The following is a 20080-nucleotide window of genomic DNA, read 5'->3' as shown; positions in this document are numbered from 1 at the left end:
AAGGCTAAAAGGGTAGACTTACCGTCATCTAAATCCTAATGAGAATTTGTTAAAAGATAAATCAGTCCGGGGAATAAAGTGAATTTCTATAAGAATTTTTAAAAGTGTGTAAAGAAAAATTTCAAAACAAAATGTTAAAAAGTCCTATATTCACATAAGGACATAAGGGAGAAACAACCTGTGTTCACATTCCAACATCTGGACTCCCACACAAATTTATGTCATGCATAATAAGATCAACTGCATCTGTATTTTACAATGTTTACTAAAATTATTTATGCTTAGAATTTTAAGTTCTAGGAGAACAAAAAATATGAATCATCCCAGCTGACTCCTGTTCACAAAATAAATAACCTAGAGCTGATCATATATTTTCTGATAAAGCTTGTATAATCTCATACAATTAAAGTAGGCATCTAGTTTCTATGGCACTATTCTGCATATTAATTTCTATATACTCTCTAATCAAATTATTTTAAATTGCGAGCAGAAAAAAATTATCATAGGGAGTATCTGTGCTTCTCTACCAATTGTGAGGTAGAATGTAAGTTAAGAATCGAGGGGCTGACCTAAGATCTGATGGTAAATATTTCAAAGTTCAGTAAAACTGATAATATATGTTATAAATGCGAATTTCTTGGCAAAATGGTCATCAGAATGAGTAGGGAAACACCTTTCCCTTTTTTCCCCTCTTGGAACAAGGATCCCAAGCATGCACAATAACTTTTAATCACAATGGCAAAACAAGAACTGTACTGCCCCGGTCCTGTGAAGGAGAGAGGCACTTCTTTCCTACACCACGTGGAATAAATGGCATTGATGTAAGTTCTACTTCTCACATAACATACTTCAGAGAAGGTTGGTGAAAAGGGGAACACAAATACTCTGTGAATTATTTATAGAGTGCTATCAATTGTTGGAAAATTCTCTAAATGGATGGGAAACCTAAGAAAACAATCCGGTCGTTAAAATGGTGAAAGTAATACTTAGGATTTGGCTTAAGAAGTAACCAGTAATCAAAAAGGGATGGTCTTATTTTAGGTAAGCAAGAAAGAAGAGGATGTTTATCTGTGTTGCTCCCCGGATCTCTTAGAGGATAGGTAAAAGGCGAGAAAGAAAGTGAGTATAGGCTGTTTTAAATAAATAAAAGCTACAAATGCATTTGCTGTTACTAGCTCGCCTCAGACCTAGTTATGCCTTTTCTAAACAATAAAATCGGATTCTGTGTTTTTCAGGCAAAGATTTCACAGCTTGTGCGATATACTGGATTCCCTGCTTCTCTGTTCTTTGAATGCCATAGAGATTTCCAGGACTCCCATCAGAGGCAGGGCAGAATAGAGGAGACAAGGTGAAAGAGAAACCTCTCTGTGGTCTCAGTCATTATGACAAAAAGTATGACTGGGAGGAGACAAACCATTGTCTAAAATGAAATTTTTTGGGGGCACCAGGGTGGCTCAGTCGTTAAGCATCTGCCTTCGGCTCAGGTCATGATCCGAGGATACTGGGATCGAGCCCCGCATCAGGCTCCCTACTCCACAGGAAGCCTGCTTCTCCCTCTCCCACTCCCCCTGCTTGTGTTCCCTCTCTCGCTGTGTCTCTCTCTGTCAAATAAATAAATAAAATCTTAAAAAAAAAAAATAAAATAAAATGAAAATTTTTTTATTAGTTGTCCATTTTAATGATCTATGCAACTCTTAATTCTCATTAGCATAAAAAGTTAGAGTTGGCCATATTCAGATTTAATTACTGAATCTATTTCTTTATTTAAAAAATTGGTATCTGTTAAAGCCAATACCATACCTCTTATATCTTAGTCAATGTGAGATCATCAGTTTCTATACTTACAGATACTGTTTCCTTGCTTGTTATGTGATATTTTATTCATTGACCAAAAAAAAAGTAACTCTGATTTTATGTAAATTTAGAATAAAAATGGAAGTCTTTTTCCAACTCAGAAGTTTTTCCATCTCAAACTCTTAATAGCCAGGCGCCTAGGTAGCTCAGTCGGTTGAGCGTCCAACTCTTGATTTCGGCTCAGGTCATGAGGTCACAGGTTGGGTTGTGCACTGGATGTGGAACCTGCTTAAGATTCTCTCTCTCCCTCTGCCCCTCCCCCGCTCATGCTCACTCTCTCTCCCCTAAAAAAAAAAAATCTAATAAATAAATAAATAAAATAAGGAACTGAGCGTTGATTGTACTACATTATGCCAAAAGATTATAAGGCTGAATGATTCTGCAGCCCACACTAAACAAGTGAAAAACACTTCTTTGCCTTCACAAAAGCCAAGTGCATAAATGCATGTGAGTATACACATAAATACAAAAACTTCTTGTTACCTTGTGAGATTAATTTTTAACAGCTCTGGGTATCATCTTTTAATTCAGTGACACGTTTTCAGTAAACACATGTAAATTAGCTGTGGTTCAGTTAATGAAAATTTTGTTTTATTGCTTGATCTTTTTAGAGATCTGTTCTCATGGTAGACTTCTTTGGGGATAGATTTTACCAATATGTCACATACTAAAATAGCCATCCACAGGAAAAAAAGAATCAAATAGTTTCAGGGAAATCAACACTGACAGTTGTTGTCTTCCATAACAGATAAACACATTAGCCAGGCTCTAGCTGTTAAAATAGGAAATCCAAAGTAAACAGCAGTTGTAAAAAGAAGCTTTTATGTAAACTGTACTAGTTCAAATAGCAGTCTACGCCAACCTTCCTTCTGCCTAAAACCCATTACAAATGCTTGACTACTGATTTTAAAATAATTTGTGGTTAAGCAACACAGCCCCCCCCCCCCAAGACTGTGTAAGTATCAAATCAAACATGTTATTAGGTTATAGATATTAACAACTGTTTCAAGATGCTGATCATCCATAGGGCATACTAGTTGCTAACCAGGATATGGGGAACCTGGCAGGGCTGGAAAGAGTTCTAGTCAGAGAAAAGCTACTGGGACCGTACATTTGGTCCTTTCTTATTCTAATTACTCTGGTTATATACCCTTTCTGCTCCCACACCTGCCTCAGTTAATGTTGTCACCACTGCCTCCATATTTCTTCCATAAGTTGATGCGGCCTGGTTCAAGCCTTTAACACTCCCCACATCAACTAGAGTAATGTCTTTTCATATATGGTCTAAATAGCTTAGAGATCGAGGAAGCCACAGTCACAGTGATCTCTTGATCAAAGGTTCAGAAAGAATGTGATAGGCAAAACAGAGAGGCAAGAAATATAAAGCCAAATGATGACAATGAAAGAAATATAGGACTGAGGCAATACGCATGGGAAAAAATAGGAACACCTTGAGGATTAACTACCTGGGACAACTCTCCCCTGAAATGACTTGATTATAATGTAGTATCTGTGCAGCATGGTTTCTTTGTGGAAACTAACAATAAATCCCTTTCCAAAAGCAGATACAAAAATGGATATTTCAGAAAACCTCTATAAACTAGTAATATTCTACTGTGCTTTATAGTTTGTACTTTTCATACAGAAGCGATTTGATTTGCACAAAAGTTTCTTATTCTTAAGCTCAATGGGGTTAAGAACTGCTTCAAGATTCTGATAAGCACTGGAGGATTCAAGTCCTTTGAAGTCAAATCCAATATGCGCCCCAATAAGCCTGAATGAACGCAAATGCGTTGCTTCTAGATCCTCTAACTCAAGTTATCTTCAAGGTTCTCTGGATATGGTCTGTTTTGATTTTTAAAAAGCAATAGGGAAAATCGATTGAATGACTCACTTTTCAGAGCTGCATTAACTTTTTCAGGCCACTGGGGTACTATTTACTAAATTACCTCTCCTAGAACACTAAATAGTACCCTAGTGGGTCAAAGAGTAAATGCACCTCTGAAAAGTGAGCCATTTATTCCCTTCTTCCCTGTAGTACCAGATGCAATATGTCCCCTATGACAGAAATATTAACCTGTTTCCATTAAAAACTCAAGAAATTGTCCCACACTAGAGAAAATGAGTATGAGGACACTTCCCAAAGCAAAAATCTCTCTTTATAACCCTGTCCACAATACTGTTGAAAAGTCAACATGTACTTATATAACAATACTTGTTTTTTATTCACTAGAGATTGATTTTTAATCAAGACCTCAAAAAATATATAAATTAGAAGCTGATGGTTTTCAGCAGAGAGATGCATAGGGTATCATGATAGCTAGTTTTATCTTGTACTTCAGTATTTTAGAAAATCAGCTCAAGCACTCATCTTGCTTATGAAATAAGATCTACATCACCAACAGCTGTTCTTTCACATATCTCATTACATTACAGGTTATCCCTTTGCCAGAAAAAAAAAAAATCCCTTGAATAGCAAGTAAGTATATTATTACTTGTAATCTCTATAAAGACCAAAGCCTCTGAATACATTTTTGAGTTGCTTTAGCAATAGCTATTGAGTGCTTTCACACTTGTGAGATACCTCGACAAAGCAAAACTTTAGGTTTTCAGCACTGTTAGTCCCTTACTCTTCTGGAAGATGGCTATGCAATGAAAACAAGACAACTTTAATTTAAGAATCATCCAGCTTCTAATTAAACTGCCATAGGCAGCTGGCTGGATAAGTTTTAATCAGTTTCAATCACCTATTGATTGGTATACTGAAGCCTAAAAAATTAAAAGTAAAAGATGATTGGGGAATTGTCCCATCTCAGAACAACAGTAGAGGCCTCTGTAAATAACTCCTCTTTTAACCATCAGCTAAATGAACACTTCAATACTGCAGTACAAAGTCTTCTGCAAAATTACTTTAACTAACAAGCAGAAATTTATCAGCTTCAGCCAAAATCAATGCTGAAATCAATTTGAACACTGGTTGTGTCTAAAGGGGCTCATTGGCAATTTAGGGAAATTACACCATGTAAATGCCTGTGCTTTAATTGAACAGTTTCATCAACTAGGCTGTGATTGCTGTCCATTCATTTATTTACTTTCGCTGCAGCTACCATTTGTCAGGCTGGAGAGAGGCACTTTATCTTCATTTTGTGCACTTTTGTGTATAACAGACTTCATGAAACGGGCCTATCATGACTAGGGTCAAAACAAACCTGAAGGGACTTTTCCTTTCACATAAAAACTGAACAACACCCAAACTACCATCATACCTTCCACCATCCAGGGACAGTCATCTTTAAACCCAGTAACAAGAAGGAATTTGAGTGACTTCCCTGCACATGGCACTGTGTTTCTGTATTGAGAAGCTACGTTTTGGGCCAAAGAAGGAAAAGCGTTTGGATTCTAAATTCAATTCGACCACATTCTTTCTGAGGTTAGTGACTTCCAAAAATATATAAACTGTATTAGATCATTCTCTTCAAACATGAAGCAACATTGTGTTTTATAAAGTCCTTTGAGATTAGTCAAGAGAAAGTGCTATTCTCAAATCCATTCAAGAGACTAAGGCTTAAAGATGTCACATAGACTTTTAAAGATTAAGGGGAGGAGAAAGGGAGAGGAGTCTGTGTGGGAGGAGAAAAACAAACTTCCTTGTAAAGACCAGCAGCCAGAGACACCAACAAGGTCCTAAAAATGATTTAAATGCACACACACAAATGCACTCATAAAATCACGGACAAGAAAAAACCCAAAGATATAATTTCTGGAGAATCCTACGCTGAAATGACTCAAATTTGGAAAGCATTCACATTTTTGACATTGGGTTAATTCAGATTACAAGTTCTAGGGAAGGAGAGAAGAAAGAAGACAGCAGTTCATTCACATGGGTCATCTGTAAGGTACATGTGTCTGATGCATAAAGTAAGTACAATTGTAGTATATTTGTTAGAATACGCCAGCAGAAATTCTTAGGCTTGCACATTCTTAGTTCTTCATAGAACCAAATGGAATTATTCACAAGGAACGGCACCAGGAAGGGACTAATGGATAAGAAAGGATAAGAAAGTTTCAGTGGTGGGTGCCTGGGTGGCTCAGTTGGTTAAGCGACTGCCTTTGGCTCGGGTCATGATCCCAGGGTCCTGGAATCGAGTCCCACATCGGGCTCCCTGCTCCGCGGGAGGCCTGCTTCTCCCTCTCCCACTCCCCCTGCTTGTGTTCCCTCTCTCGCTGTGTCTCTCTCTGTCAAATAAATAAATAAAATCTAAAAAAAAAAAAAAAAAAGAAAGTTTCAGTGGTGATTCTATCCCCATCTTGTTTTGAATCCTGAGGGAAATCCATTGAGTTTGGTGCTTCAGTCTCTTCACAGGGTCAAATGAGGACAGTGACAACTATTCTACCCAGCTATATTTCAGTGCTGCAGGGGGCTAAGCCGGGCATGTGATGGTGGCCTGGTTTGGAAACAGAAGTGCAACCACTATGATTCTGAGCACCTCCTGTGCTTGAGTATGATGGAGGCAGGCAGGGCCTTGAAACCTTCTACTGGGGCTGTAAGGGATGCAGGGAAACTTCCCATTTGTCCTTTTAGTAAGTGACCCCAGCTGTTGTACACCACACTCACTAGGAATTACCTTCAGTAAAAGTTAGAAGGGAGAAGAAATAAATCGTGTCCAGAAACTTAACTCAGTACATGTTCGTGGTAAAAATTCATTCTGGAATTTAATCCCATGTATGCTTTTCTCTGCCACTCTAAAGTTTCACTGGCTATCCATCTTGTTGCTGAGACAATGTAAAAATATATTTTATTCACAGTTTTTAGATAACTTTTCTGAAATTTTAATTATGGTTTAATCGAGTTTTATGTTTATTGACTAAGTATATTGTTACATTTTGCTGCTGTAGTTAGCAGTTGTAATAGAATCAGAATGTTTGAGAACCTTATACAATATGTATTTTCCAAATACACTAAGCTTGTTAAAATGCTATATTGATTGTGTCCTAAAGCAAGTTCTAACTTTGTCTGAACATTTTTCACTTCGTTATTTGAATTCAACAAACAAAAACCATGAAATCTGCTTTTAGCAATAATAACTGAACATTATTTTTCTTTCTTTTGCAACACCGACAAGGAAAAGTATAGAAATTTTAGGGTTAAGAGGATAACGTAATACAAAGTCACACTTAAGAAACAAATTAATGTTTAAAGAAACTTTATGCTTAACTCTCACAACCAAAGCATCTATTGCTACTTCCCTTCTAATTTGGTCATCTGTTCCTCCGATTTAGCGTTAGTGCACAAATCAGAACCGAAACATGTTTCACTCTGGTAAGGTGGTCATTTAACAGAAACACGGTCTCTTACATCTAACTAACCAACAACAGAGCAATGAGGGAAAAAAAAAACAAAACTGTGGCAGAAAGTTATACACATTAAATGCCTTTTGGACTTTACAGTGAATTATTTTCCCAAAAAAGCAATTTAAGTAAATACCCTAGATGCTATGGTGTACAAATATTTGCTTGTGCTATATGCCAACCAAGAGACTACATTTTTCTAACACATCAGATACTGTAAAATACCAAAAAAAAAAAAAAAATTTTTTTTTAATGTGTTTTATAAATCAAGAAATGTACCACCTCCACTAGCATAACCATACAATTAATCTAGGGATTCAATTATTAAATTCTAAGTTTTTGATAAGGAAAGAGACCCAAAGGTAGAATAACAAGTAATGATGCAACAGCACTATCAGCCCAGAAATGATTGTTTTAAAACATCTATTAAAAAGCCTCTAAAATTAACTAGAGATGGTAAATCACTGACTTTCAGAATTATATGTTTATATCTTATATCCAAAAATAATTTGGATTAAAAATTAGGAAACTCAGAGACTGAATGGCAAATAGAAAACCCCTGGCTTGGGGCACCTAGGTGGCTCAGTTGGTTGAACATCTGACTCTTCATTTCAGCTCAGGTCATGATCACAGGGTCTTGAGATCAAGCCCCATGTCGGGCTCTGCACCCAGCACAGTCTATTTGTCCCTCCCCCCCACCCCCCGAGTCCCTCCCCACTACTCGTGCTCAGGGGCTCTCTCTCTCCCTCTCTCAAGTAAATAAACAAATAAAATCTTAAAAAAAAAAGAAAACCCCTGGTCTGAGTTCTAGTCTTCTAAAAACAGTATATATTTAAGATGCATGACTCGATGTTTTGATACTGAGTTCTAGGCTTGATCTGACCTTGGGCATGCCCTTAACTCTTCCAAGCTTTAGCTTTCTCACTGGTAGAAAGGGGGTAACCTTCTTAAAAAGGATTCAGCAAGGTCTGACAGATCCAGCATGATCAAGCCTCTGCCCATGTCTCTGCTCTCCCCTGAGCTCCACTCTACTATGGCCACACTGGCCTAGACACGACATGTTCATGCCCATCTTTGGGCTTTCACCAGAGTGGTTCCTCCTGCCTGGAAGGTTCTTCTCCCAGATTTCCCCACAACTGACTCCTTGCTGTCCTTTAGGTCTGAGCTTAAATATCGCCTCTTCAGAGAAGCCTTATTGAGCAACTATTTTACATTCTTTACAGCACCTGCTAGGTCTGATATCATCCTACTTGCAATCACTTCCTTGATTACTGTCTGTGTGCCCCATGAGTGTGAGCTCCGGGAGCACAGGGAACTTGTCTTATTCACTGCTGGCCTGCAAGTGCTCAGAGCAGTCCTTGGCACAGAGTGACAGTAAGTACCCTAGACCCTAGAACAACATGGGGGGTAGGGGCACTGAGCCCTGTGCAGTCAAAAATCTGCATATAATTTCTGACTCCCTGAAAACTTAACCACCAATAGCCCACTGTTGACTAGAAGCCTCACCAATACATGAACAGTTGATTAACATATTTTGTATGTCACATGTATTTATATTATATTCTTACAATAAAGTAAGCTAAAGAAAAGAAAATGTTATGAGAATCATAAGAGAAAATACATTTACAGTGCTGTACTGTATTTACTGAAAAAAAAATCCACATATAATGTGGATCCGTGCAATTCAAAACTGTGTTGTTCAAGGGCCAACTGTATTTATTCAATGAATCAATGAATATACAATAAGACAAACTTTTAAAGAACAAAACCAAGCACCATGTGATATAATATTTTTACAGCAGGTGAATGCTGAATTAATTCTGGAATGTTAGCCTTGGGAGTGACATCACGTCACATCAGTCACATCACGTCCAGGTCTAAGTGGAAATTCTTTTCTCAGTGGTTCTGAACACCAGCCATATTGTTCTGCTTAAGGTAAGAGGGTTCACACCTCCCAGAGCCACGCAGCAACAGAAAACACTCGGTGTCCATCCCTAGGCTGTGAAGAGTCTGCCCTTGCAGGTTAATTCCTAAATTGCTGACCAGGTTCCTGTAATAGGTGCGGTGCAATGCAGGTGAGGATGCCCACCCAGATTCACGGGACACAACTCTCCTCCAGGGAGGACAGTCCAGTGGGAAGAACAGGAGGACGAGTACATCACTCACTCTAACCAAAAGTAGACTGTCAGAGATAGTCCAGATGAGCAATTTGAGGCTAGCCTTCAGAAACACACAGAGCAAACCTATTCCTCAGTCGACAGGAATGCTTTTCTGACTTTTTGAAAAGTCAGCTGTCATGGAGGTTCTTAATCTCCTCTTCTTCAGGTAAAAGCTGGCCAATTCCTTCAACCACTTCTCAACTCAAATACCAGTTCCTCCATGAGGCCCTGACCTGATTCTTCCTGAGGAAAGAGCTAACACTCACCATCCCTTCCATAGCCCACCACACGGGGCCTGCATACAGGCCACACATACAGATATGCACTCTAGACTGTGAAGTCCCATACTTACTTCTTCATCCATCTGGACACGGTCCGACAAGAGCCAGGCTGCCCCCACCAGCCAGCAGGGTGCCATCCACACAGCATGTACTCAGAATGAGACTGTTCAACAAATGTATAAAGGAGGATTGGAGAGGCACCATTCCCAGGCCCCCTGACAATTCTCCTCATGCCTCTCTGGCTGGTCTCTGAACTGTCCACATCTCTCTGTAGAAACTCAGTACCCAGAACTAGACACACGAATCCGAAAGTGGCATGCTACAGGATGAAGTCAAATCCCAATGTTGTACCCTCCTGATGAAGCCAGAGAAAGGAAAACTAGATCTCCTCCACCCTAAAAAAACACAAGTGTGCTAATGTTTATCTGGTCACAATCACTTCTGGTTGGGGACTTCCAATTTCTCTACAAAGAAACATTTTTACTAAAATAAAATATTAGAAAGAAGTCTTGCCACTTTAAAACTATTTTTCCCTACAAGGAGATGGTGTTGAAATACTTCGATTCAGCAAATTCTTACTTGAAATATTACCATAATGTATTGATTTTTACCAGACTCAATTGACTGAAAAGTTGTTTGTATAGCAATATTGGCCAAACCAATATACTAGAACAATTTTGTTACCCATAGTAATCAAGTGCATTTCTGAAGTCTAATTATACTGTCATAAAAATAAAGCCAAGATACCCTTTTCCAAGCAATAAAACAACAGGGGCTATAAAACAGGAAGAAGAAAAGGCTAAATAAATGAGATTTTTTAAAATTAAATTTAGTGTCTTTTAAGAACACCTCTGCCTCCTCTTCCTTCCCTTAAGCCAAGGTTAGCAGAAAATGATCAATACTTCAATCTCAATAAACTATTTCAATAATAGTTAATTCAGGTGGAAACAGAGTCTGAAAATCTCTGCTCAGTGACCTGTAACATCCTGTCATGTTGGTTGTATGCCAATAATCCATCATTGCCATAATGGATATGAGCACATGTGAAGTTATAGGAACATAGAATGGGGGGAGCAAAGGTGGGAAAGGTGTAGAGAATCACAAGCTCAGGTTCATTCTTTAGACTTTAATCAATACAATATACATTATTCTATGAAACAAACCTCTAACTGTGAATGCTGAGAGAGCGAAAGAGGGAAACATAATTAATTTTATTTGACAAACACTCACTGATTTTCTGAAAATATTAATATCCTTGCTTGTCACATGATACTTTAACACAATCCAGCCATACGTAAGTATTTAATTTTGCATTAAGATGATATCTTGTTTGCTTGTTTAAAATATGATCTTGGCTGCAAGGAAAAGGCTCTTCATTTGATTGGAAATTTAAAGTTAAAATAAATCAAACAATCATGCTGGCTCTTGGGTCAATATCAAAACCACTTAAAAACTACTCTTAATTTACAAGATGTACCTCAGGGAAAAAATATAAAGGAGTGGGGTCACTGATGCAGTGGGCAGAGAAGCAGGGGTCAGACCTACTGCTGATTTGGTTTGGCGCCTTCAGATTGGCCAGTGAAAGAGAAGTGAGAGCTTCCTGGGTACTATGTGGTTCCCAATATTTTCATCAAGGACTCTTCTTTATTATGTTTTTCCCCTCAGGAATCCCATGTTTGGGCATATTTTGTTTACTAAACAGCATTTAATTAGACAGCAATTCATGTGTTTTCTCATTTTACATAACTGACCACCAGAGCTTCTAATTTTCATTAAATACCTCATGTTACTGTAATGAGTTGATATAATTCCAGCTCCAAAACCACAAATGCAATGTTTTATTTGGACTCTACAACCGTATTACAAGGGCAGAATACAACTTAATAGTTCATGTGATCTCAGTCACTCTCTCCAAGGACCATTCTCACCCTTCTGCCCAACAAATATCTCATAAAATGGATAAGACAAAAGAGAGAAGGAGAGACCAACCCTTTGAGAATTATTATCCCATCCCTCTTCTTGTTGTCTCTGGATGAGTCAAATTAATTCTTAAATAATGGTTTATATCCAATCTTCAAAACACCATGTCGGCAGCATTTAAGCTATGCATTATATCACTGAGAAAATCCTACCCCAAATCCAGGTTTGACCGTTAATGTACTGTAGGAAGGAACTGGAGGCAGAAAATTCATTACTGTTTTCAAACACTTACACACTAGAATACATGACCAAAAAGCTGACAAAGCTGACTAATTTGTATTAAAGAAAAAAATAAAAGATGATCCTTACATACTTATTGGCTAACTGACTTATTAGCATGACTTAAGTCCTAAGAGTTAAATATTACTTTATTTCTGGACCCAGAGCTTAAGCAACTCCATCTAACAATGCCCCCAGGGAGCAAAGAACCTGAGTGACTGGCCTTCATTATCACAGAATGTTTCCAAAGTAAGTGGGCCTGTTAATTACTTTCATTTCAATGTGACATACTATCCAAAAAAAGAGGACAGTAACTAGTATGTTGGGTTAATGGATACTAAGTACTCAGTTTTAACACCTGAAAGAAAATTAATCATTCAAATACATGCCCTTAGTTTAGAAATTCCTATTCGTCTAGGTGAATGTTCTAAAACAATTATGCAGGCTCTAAACCTAGCTAGATATGGGGAGAATCCAATTAAAGAGCCCTACTAAAACCTGCTTGGGAAAAAAACCCCACTTGCCTCATTCTCATTTCAGCCAACATGTATAAAGCATCTTATTCTATCCTTAGGACTGGGCTGAGTACACTAGAAAATACAAGGAAACACAATGGACTCTGCTTGACCTTGAGAAACAACACCGCCTGGGGGAAAAATGCAGAGAGAAGAGGAGAGACGCTAGAATTCTGGCTTTGCCACTGAGTGGCCACATGACTGTGAGTCCTAGCTGTTTCCAGTGTTAAAATGGGCTTAACATTTTACTAGGTGTCCTAGAACAATCTGAAAATAAACTATGATAAAAGAGAAAAATACTCTGGAACTTCTAAAAAATCACTATATGTAAGATACAATAAATCATGACACAACTAGTAAATAGCAGGAAACAGAAGTATACTAAGTATCATAATATAATACAGAATTTCTTAAAGTTAGTTAAACACAACTCTAACACAGTTCAACATCTGTGAGATGTTTGTAGATGTTCCTCAAAAAAAAAAAAAAAAAAAAAGAGCCCCATGGTCAAGTAAGTATAGGGGACACAGGGCTTAATGATTTTTCTATTATTAGTACTACCATTAAGAGTAGCTAACATTTGGGCGCCTGGGTGGCTCAGTTGGTTAAGCGACTGCCTTCGGCTCAGGTCATGATCCTGGAGTCCCTGGATCGAGTCCTGCATCCAGCTCCCTGCTCGGCAGGGAGTCTGCTTCTCCCTCTGACCCTCCCCCTCTCATGCTCTCTCTCTCTCTCTCATTCTTTCTCTCAAATAAAAAAAAAAAAAAAAAAATCTTTAAAAAAAAAAAGAGTAGCTAACATTTGGTTAGGCAGTCATAGTGCTGTGCCTTTTCTATGCAACATCTCATTTAACCTCACAACAACCTTATGAGATGTTATTATCTCCATTTTACACATGGGCAAACTGAGGCAGAAGACATTATGTAACTTTCCCCAGGTCACACAGCTAGAGGTAGATGCAGGATACACTTAACCATAACACATATTGTTCTCTACTTTCTCAAGGTTTCTGAAATTCACTGTGAATCTCTTAGAGGGGGACAGAATATGTGTCTTTCCTGAATTTGGGTTTTTTTTGGAGCAACATGAAGCATTTTGGGAAATGGAGCAATAATGAAAGTGCATTCATTTTCTTTTCCTAAATTATTCTTCTTCCTAGGCATAAGGTCTACTTTAGTCTAAAGTATTTCCTTTATAATCCATTTCGCCCAAATTAGTAATCCAAGAAATACCAACTTAAAATTACCTGCCTAGGTCATTATCATAATACAGAGAATAACTCAGCAGGGGACTATGCACAGCATCCACAATACCACTTGGTTTAAATGTTTGGGCCCAGAATTTCATACTGTATAACTGGGGAGATATCCAGGCTTAAAGGGCAAAAATGTGATCAACTATTAAATAATATATATTGCAGTTACACATGATGTCCTATCCCTTGAAATTCACAACATCCCATCAAGTAAAGCAAATAAGAAAGAAATATTAAACTTTTGCTTTGCATTTATTAGCTTTATTATACTTTATAAGAAAAAAATTAAATAGGCCCATTAGGCATTTTTGTTACCAATGAGTGGATTTTCCAATATTTTCTTCATCTAGTTTATGTAGCATAGCCTATAATGTAATCATTTTGTTTGAAAAAAATCACAATTTTTATAGTCAACACCATTAAGGTAAATAAACTTAGTGTAGGATAAAGTCAATCATAACACATCAGACAGTTTTATAGAGACTTTAGTAAAGTGGATTCTCATTTCTTGATGATTATACCATTTTTTTTTGTGAGTGTGCTGAACTAAAAGCCACGGATATAAGAACAATATAACTGAAGCCCAAGCAGAAATGGAGACCAATATGAATGACAAGTGGTTATGCAATTTGGTTATCTTTACATTCTCTCCTTTTAAGAATCACCTAAACAATAAGATCAATGAAATGTCTTCTTTGTATAAGAAATATACTATGTAAAATAAAGTCCTAAAATGATCATGTTACTGCCACTCACCCTCTAAAAACAACCACTGTCAAAAACATATTAAATCTTACAACATGCGGGGCACCTGGGTTGCTCAGTCAGTTGAGTGTCCAACTCTTGAATTCAGTTCAGGTCAAGATCTCAGAGTGGTGGGATCGAGCCCCAGGTTGGGCTCAGCGCTCAGTGGAGAGTCTGCTTAGGGATTCTCTTTCTCCCTCTCTCTCTGCCCCTCCCCCTGCTTGTGTGTGAGCACACATGCACACTCTTTCTCTCAAATAAATAAATCTTTTTTTAAAAAATAAAAAGTTAAAACTCTTCCAACAATCATACTGAGCACTAGCAATGGTAGATAAATGAGATCAGGATAAGTTGCATGTTAACACAGCATTCCAGCAGTTAAAGAACTTGTGCTAAAGATGTGTAAGATAATGTGGCCCTGATGAAAGGAGAACTTCTAGCCATGCTTCTTAGCTAAAAACAAGAACAAGGCAAACAGGGAGTTACTGTTTAATGGGCACAGGTTTCAGATTTGTGAGATGAAAAGAGTTCTGGAGATGGACGGTGTTGAAGGTTGCATAACAGTATGAATGTGCCTAATGCCACTGAACTGAAGGCTTAAAAATAGTGAAGATACTAAATTTTATGTTAAATGTTTCTCACCATAATTAAACAAATAATAAAACATTAACATGATCTAGGGCGCCTGGGTGGTGCAGTCGGTTAAGTGTCTGACTCTTGGTTTTGGCTCACGTCATGATTTCAGGGTCGTGAGATTGAGCCCTGCATCAGGCTCCACACTCAGCGCAGAGACTGCTTTTTTTTTTTTTTTCAGAGTCTGCTTAAGACTCTCTCTCCCTCTCCCTCTACCCCGCCCCCCCCTCTAAAATAAATAAACCTTTAAAAAGACAAACAGAAAAAACATTAACATGATTTTATGCTGTAATTTTTCCTTGGTAGATGGGCATGTTATTTCTATTTCTCTGCAACCTCCCCTTTTTGTTATTAACCTATGTTTTAAAAGAAAAGATTAAAATCTTAACATCTGGGATATTATTTCTAATAAAAATCATCTGCTGGAGTTTGGTGGTCTTATGTTTCCCCCCTGCTAGAATAAACCAGGACAGTAAATTCACAAAAGGACTTCAAATTAAAAATATGAACATGCTTGAGAGTTAAACATCTGGTTAAACAGAACACATGAATCGGCTAGGCGTCTAAAGAAATGATTTTGGATTCCATCTGAAGTCAATAAAAGGAATCCAGAGAGTTGAAGAGTTGCTAGAAATCTTTCCTGTTTTATTATATCTGGCTATAAGCATAAAAGCATTAGTAAAAGCAAGGTTGAGGCTTTGAAAATTGCTCCCTCACAGGGAACTCAAGAGAAGCAAATCAGAGTATGCAGGTTCCTTCTTCTTTCCTTTCAAAGGGCATCTGAACCCAAGAACCTTCAGAACAGGGTAAAAATTCAAGTCAGATAAGAGTAAGAAGGAGAAGAGTAAGATGAAGAAATGTTTTTTTATGCAGTACTGGCGCTGCTTGGGAAGGAATGCTAGTATATCCAGGGAAAGACAAGAGTGACTCAAACCCATCCGATGTATTAGGCATAAGAACATTTTAAGGGCATGGCCTAAGGAATATGTAAGCAATATGCTGTTATTTAATTCTCTGAATTATCACAGTGGAAGCACTTAACTTTAAGACCAACTACTCACAGTACCCAGACACAAGAGAGGGAACAGAAACAGGGGAAGTGGGAGAGGGAGAAGCAGGCTTCCCATGGAGCAGGGAGCCCGATGCAGGGCTCGATCCCAGCACCCTGGGATCACGACCCGAGCCGAAGGCAGACACTTAACGACTGAGCCACCCAGGCGCCCCTGAACGTAAGTTCTTAAAGGACTAAACTCAGGAGAACAGACTCACATCCTGGCTCTACCTGCAGAGAAGACCGAAGCCCTGAGTGGGTGAATGGGTCAGCTGACTGAGAAGAAGCTTCTAACCCCGAGAAACCTAATTCTATGCCAAGCCTGCATCTGTGTGTGGAAGATGTTCTGGGATTTTAGGATGTGACCCTTCATGGTCACAGGGCAATAGGGCAATTTTTATCTATAGTCATGTGGTTAGCAAACACTTAAACTTCTAAGAACATTAGTAACCAATTATAAATTGTTTCACAACTTTGAAGATATGTATTAATATCAACATTAAAACATCTAAGGTAAAAACACAATCATAATGTGATGCAGAGTTAGTGTATATGTGGAAAACAGCTCTCTGGAGGAAAGCTTTATTATTCCCTCAGGGCTTTCTTACAGAGTATGGATTTTTTAATTCCTAGTGGAATATTTTTCATACACCATTGCAGACTATTAAGTACCAGATATTACATTATGTAGTTTAAACTTTGCACTACTGCATGAGAAAGACTTCCCTGTCGAGAGAACTATTTTTTACGGTTAGCATTTTTTAATATGAAAATGAACACTCCTTTAGGGTAAGATCACTGCTACTGGAATTTGGGAGAATTTTATAACTTAACATATTCATCAATGTGTAGAAATTCTCTCAGGGGACTCGGGTGAGGAGAGAAGGAAATATAAGAGGAAGAAGGCTTGTTAATAACTTATGGTCTCAACACAGGGCAAAGCAATGGTATTTATAAGGGCTGTCTTCCACTGGGTGCAGCTGTAAAAGGGCAGGGGACTAGCACAGGGTGCCAGCAAGTTTAAAAAAAAAAAAATGGTGTGAAAGAGTGAAGGAAAAAAATGCATTAAACTTCAGGCCAGTTAAAGGTACGCTTGCTAATGGTGGACTATTAACTGCTCACCCAGGAGAGATGGAGACGCAGAAATATTAAAAAGGCAATATAAATGCACTTTTCCAAGCAATTCCTGAGAAAATAGATGCCTTGCAGAATTTTGGAGTCAAAAGTGGAAATAAAATCTAAGTGCTGGTCATTTAAAAATCTTTGCCACGGAGAACTTGAGTACTCACATTTGGCTAAAGTGGATAGAAAGTTTAAATGAAATCGACTACTCACTTGTAGACTGTGCCTCCGTTGCCATGGCCAAGAGTGTCTCGATACCGTATGTCTTGTTCATTCATCTCCACGAGAAAGGAAGAAAAACAAAAAGGGTGTCATGCTGTGGATGGAAATGTCAAGGAAAAGCAACTCTGGGCCATAAACAACAAGCAGTCTGGGTCATTTCAAGTTCAGCTGCAAGAACGAGAAGATCAATACAACATTTGCTGTCCAATTTATAAAAGACGATACCAAGGGACAAAGTGATGGAAAGTTTAATGACAATTTGTTTGCCTGGGTCATTTCATTAAAGTTTGATAAAAGGTGTCAAAATGGAATGATATAACATAGCTCAAAAGGGTCAGGTCAGAGATACTGATAAGAACACAGTCTCCAGTACTACACATAACCAATGCCAATAGCACATAACCAAAGTCAAACTTGGGAAGACAACACACACACACACACGCGCCCGGTAATCTAATGCACAATCTGTAAATAAATCAGTCAGGTGACCCCATAGCTAACATTAAACAAACTAACTGAATAATGTTAATGATTTTCCTAAAGGAGATACAGCTTTTCTTTGGAAACAGTAAATTAGTATACAGCGGTAACTGGGTAGAAATAATATTATGCTGATGGAAAAGTGCCAAATGAGTGCACTTTCAAATGCACACACAAATATCGTAATGCATAAAGGGAAAACATATAAGCATGTGATTCCTATAAACTAAAGTCATTTTCATAATTTAATATGTTAAACAGCATGCACATTTTCCCTGGTTCTGTAAAACTATTACACCACAAATACTACTCTCGTTTGTATCCTGAATAGGAGTCAATTATTTTAGTGCCCACAAAATAATGTTTTAGAGTTTTAAAGAACTCCCTAAATTATTTATCAAATGACTTTAAGACCAGTCAGATTACATTTGATGCATTCAGTAATTTTCTACACACTGGTCCAGTTGCTTAAAAATTAACTGCCAACTTTATTCACTAAATGGATTCAATGAAAGTGTTATTTTCCATATAGCTAAAGCTTGGGAAAAGCCATAGTAAGCCGTGGGAAAAAAAAAAATCAATTTCCAGGGAATTGCACTGCCTTGCATGGGCAGAAAATGGATGGAGTTTTTAATTCAATATCACCTGGAAAAAAATAGTTTGCTTTCAGACCATTATAGTAAAGCTTTAAATATTTTGCTCTAAACATCCACCAATTGAATAAAGCAAGCCTCCATTTATCAAGGGAAATATTTTTCTTCTATACATTTCTGAGGTTGAAGCTTCAGAGAGCTGTGATAATTAGGAGTACAGCGCAGGTACCAGAAACAGCTTCCTTTCCAAGCCATTCTGCCAAGCCCTAAAAGAATATTGACAGATTAATGTGTAAAGGCCAATTCAACACCCAATTTAATTGTAGTACAACCTGATTGATGCAATTTGCAATCAGCTAATTACTGTATTTAGGGTCAGAGGTAAAATGATAGACAAGTCAGAAAAACTGGCAACTATTTTCCTCTTTGAGGGAAATTTTGTTCTTCATTACCTTTATATTACTAATGCAGAAAAAAGAAACCATATTTTAACCTATATAAAAGATGGAGCATGAAGAAAAGAAAACTTCATTACTCTGGACCAAATAATAAATTTTAAAACAGCAGGAAGAAGAGCAGCATACGAAATAACTTGAGATGCTAAGGTAGCAGAGCTGTTACTGGGTTTACTTGGATCAATGGGTATGAAGGACACACATGTAAATTGCAGTATCTATTTGCCAGTACGAATAGGCTAATTCCTTCAAAGCATTTCTCAAGGCAGTCTGAACAGCACTCTAAACCTCATTTGTACCATTAGCTTGCCTAACAAGCTGCACCCTTATCAGGGCCCAAAGTAAATTTCTAGGAGAACAAACCTTGAAGAGTATATATAGGATTCAGGCTCTAGAAGGACCACACTCTGAGACTGCACCCCTTCCACCACACCATCAGGGCCTTCCAGATAAAAGAACCAGTAGTTTCCTCTCAGAAAAATACACATGCCGAGACATATTGTTATTACACATTCCAACAGCACACTGGGATGGACCTAGGCCTTTGCAGGAAGTTGGAGGAAGAGAAGGCAAAGGACTAGGTATGGCATGTCTCTGAGCAGCTTCAACCATTATAATCCTGACATTGTAGTTTTTTGTTTTTTTTTTTTACCTCTAATACCCAGGAGGTTGAGAAGTGCAGCAGCCATCCACCCCACATCCCCAGCATTCCAACCTGACCAGGAGTGGTAGGCATCCAACAGGGAACAGGTTGAGAGAGGTTGTATATTGTGTGTCTGTGTGTGTGTGTGCGCGCGCGCGAGCACATCCATGTGCATATGCTAAGCACTGGGTAAGCAAATTCAAGGATAGAAATTTGGACTCCCTCAGACAATAAGACTGTAAGAGCCTCATAAAGATAAAAGTGGTTTTGGAGTGAAAATTCTAAAACCATCTCACTTAAAAAGACAGTATCCATAAAAAGGTAGTTAAAGTGTTTCTACAATGTTTTAAAGTTTTATAGACCTTTGTCCGGCCTCTGAAGTGACTGATAGATTTTTATATTAAAAAAATCAGATTCTTTTCCTTTTTGCTCATTTGGATTTTCTAATTTTTATATAGTATGCAAATATTATTCACGTAAAAAAACATTTAAAAGGAAAACCATCAGAGCCAAGCTCTTGAACGG

The 20080-nt window shown here is 37.9% G+C and overlaps 1 protein-coding gene across 5 annotated transcripts in view; it reads right to left on the bottom strand.

Annotated features, from left to right (window-relative positions):
- The window catches only part of MAP2K5 (mitogen-activated protein kinase kinase 5), a 245900-nt gene that overhangs the window by 172708 nt on the left and 53112 nt on the right, over nt 1-20080 (bottom strand). For all 5 annotated transcript variants that reach the window (XM_034993805.1, XM_034993806.1, XM_034993809.1 and 2 more), the window contains exon 8: nt 17376-17440. In XM_034993805.1, the coding sequence (XP_034849696.1) occupies nt 17376-17440 (65 nt within the window). The remainder of the gene's footprint in view (nt 1-17375; nt 17441-20080) is intronic.

The sequence above is a fragment of the Mirounga leonina genome, unplaced genomic scaffold, assembly GCF_011800145.1.
Source record: "Mirounga leonina isolate KUSES-001 unplaced genomic scaffold, KU_Mleo_1.0 Mir_91, whole genome shotgun sequence".
Classification (NCBI taxonomy): Eukaryota; Metazoa; Chordata; class Mammalia; order Carnivora; family Phocidae; genus Mirounga; species Mirounga leonina.
This window is presented reverse-complemented; position numbering and strand designations above follow the sequence as displayed.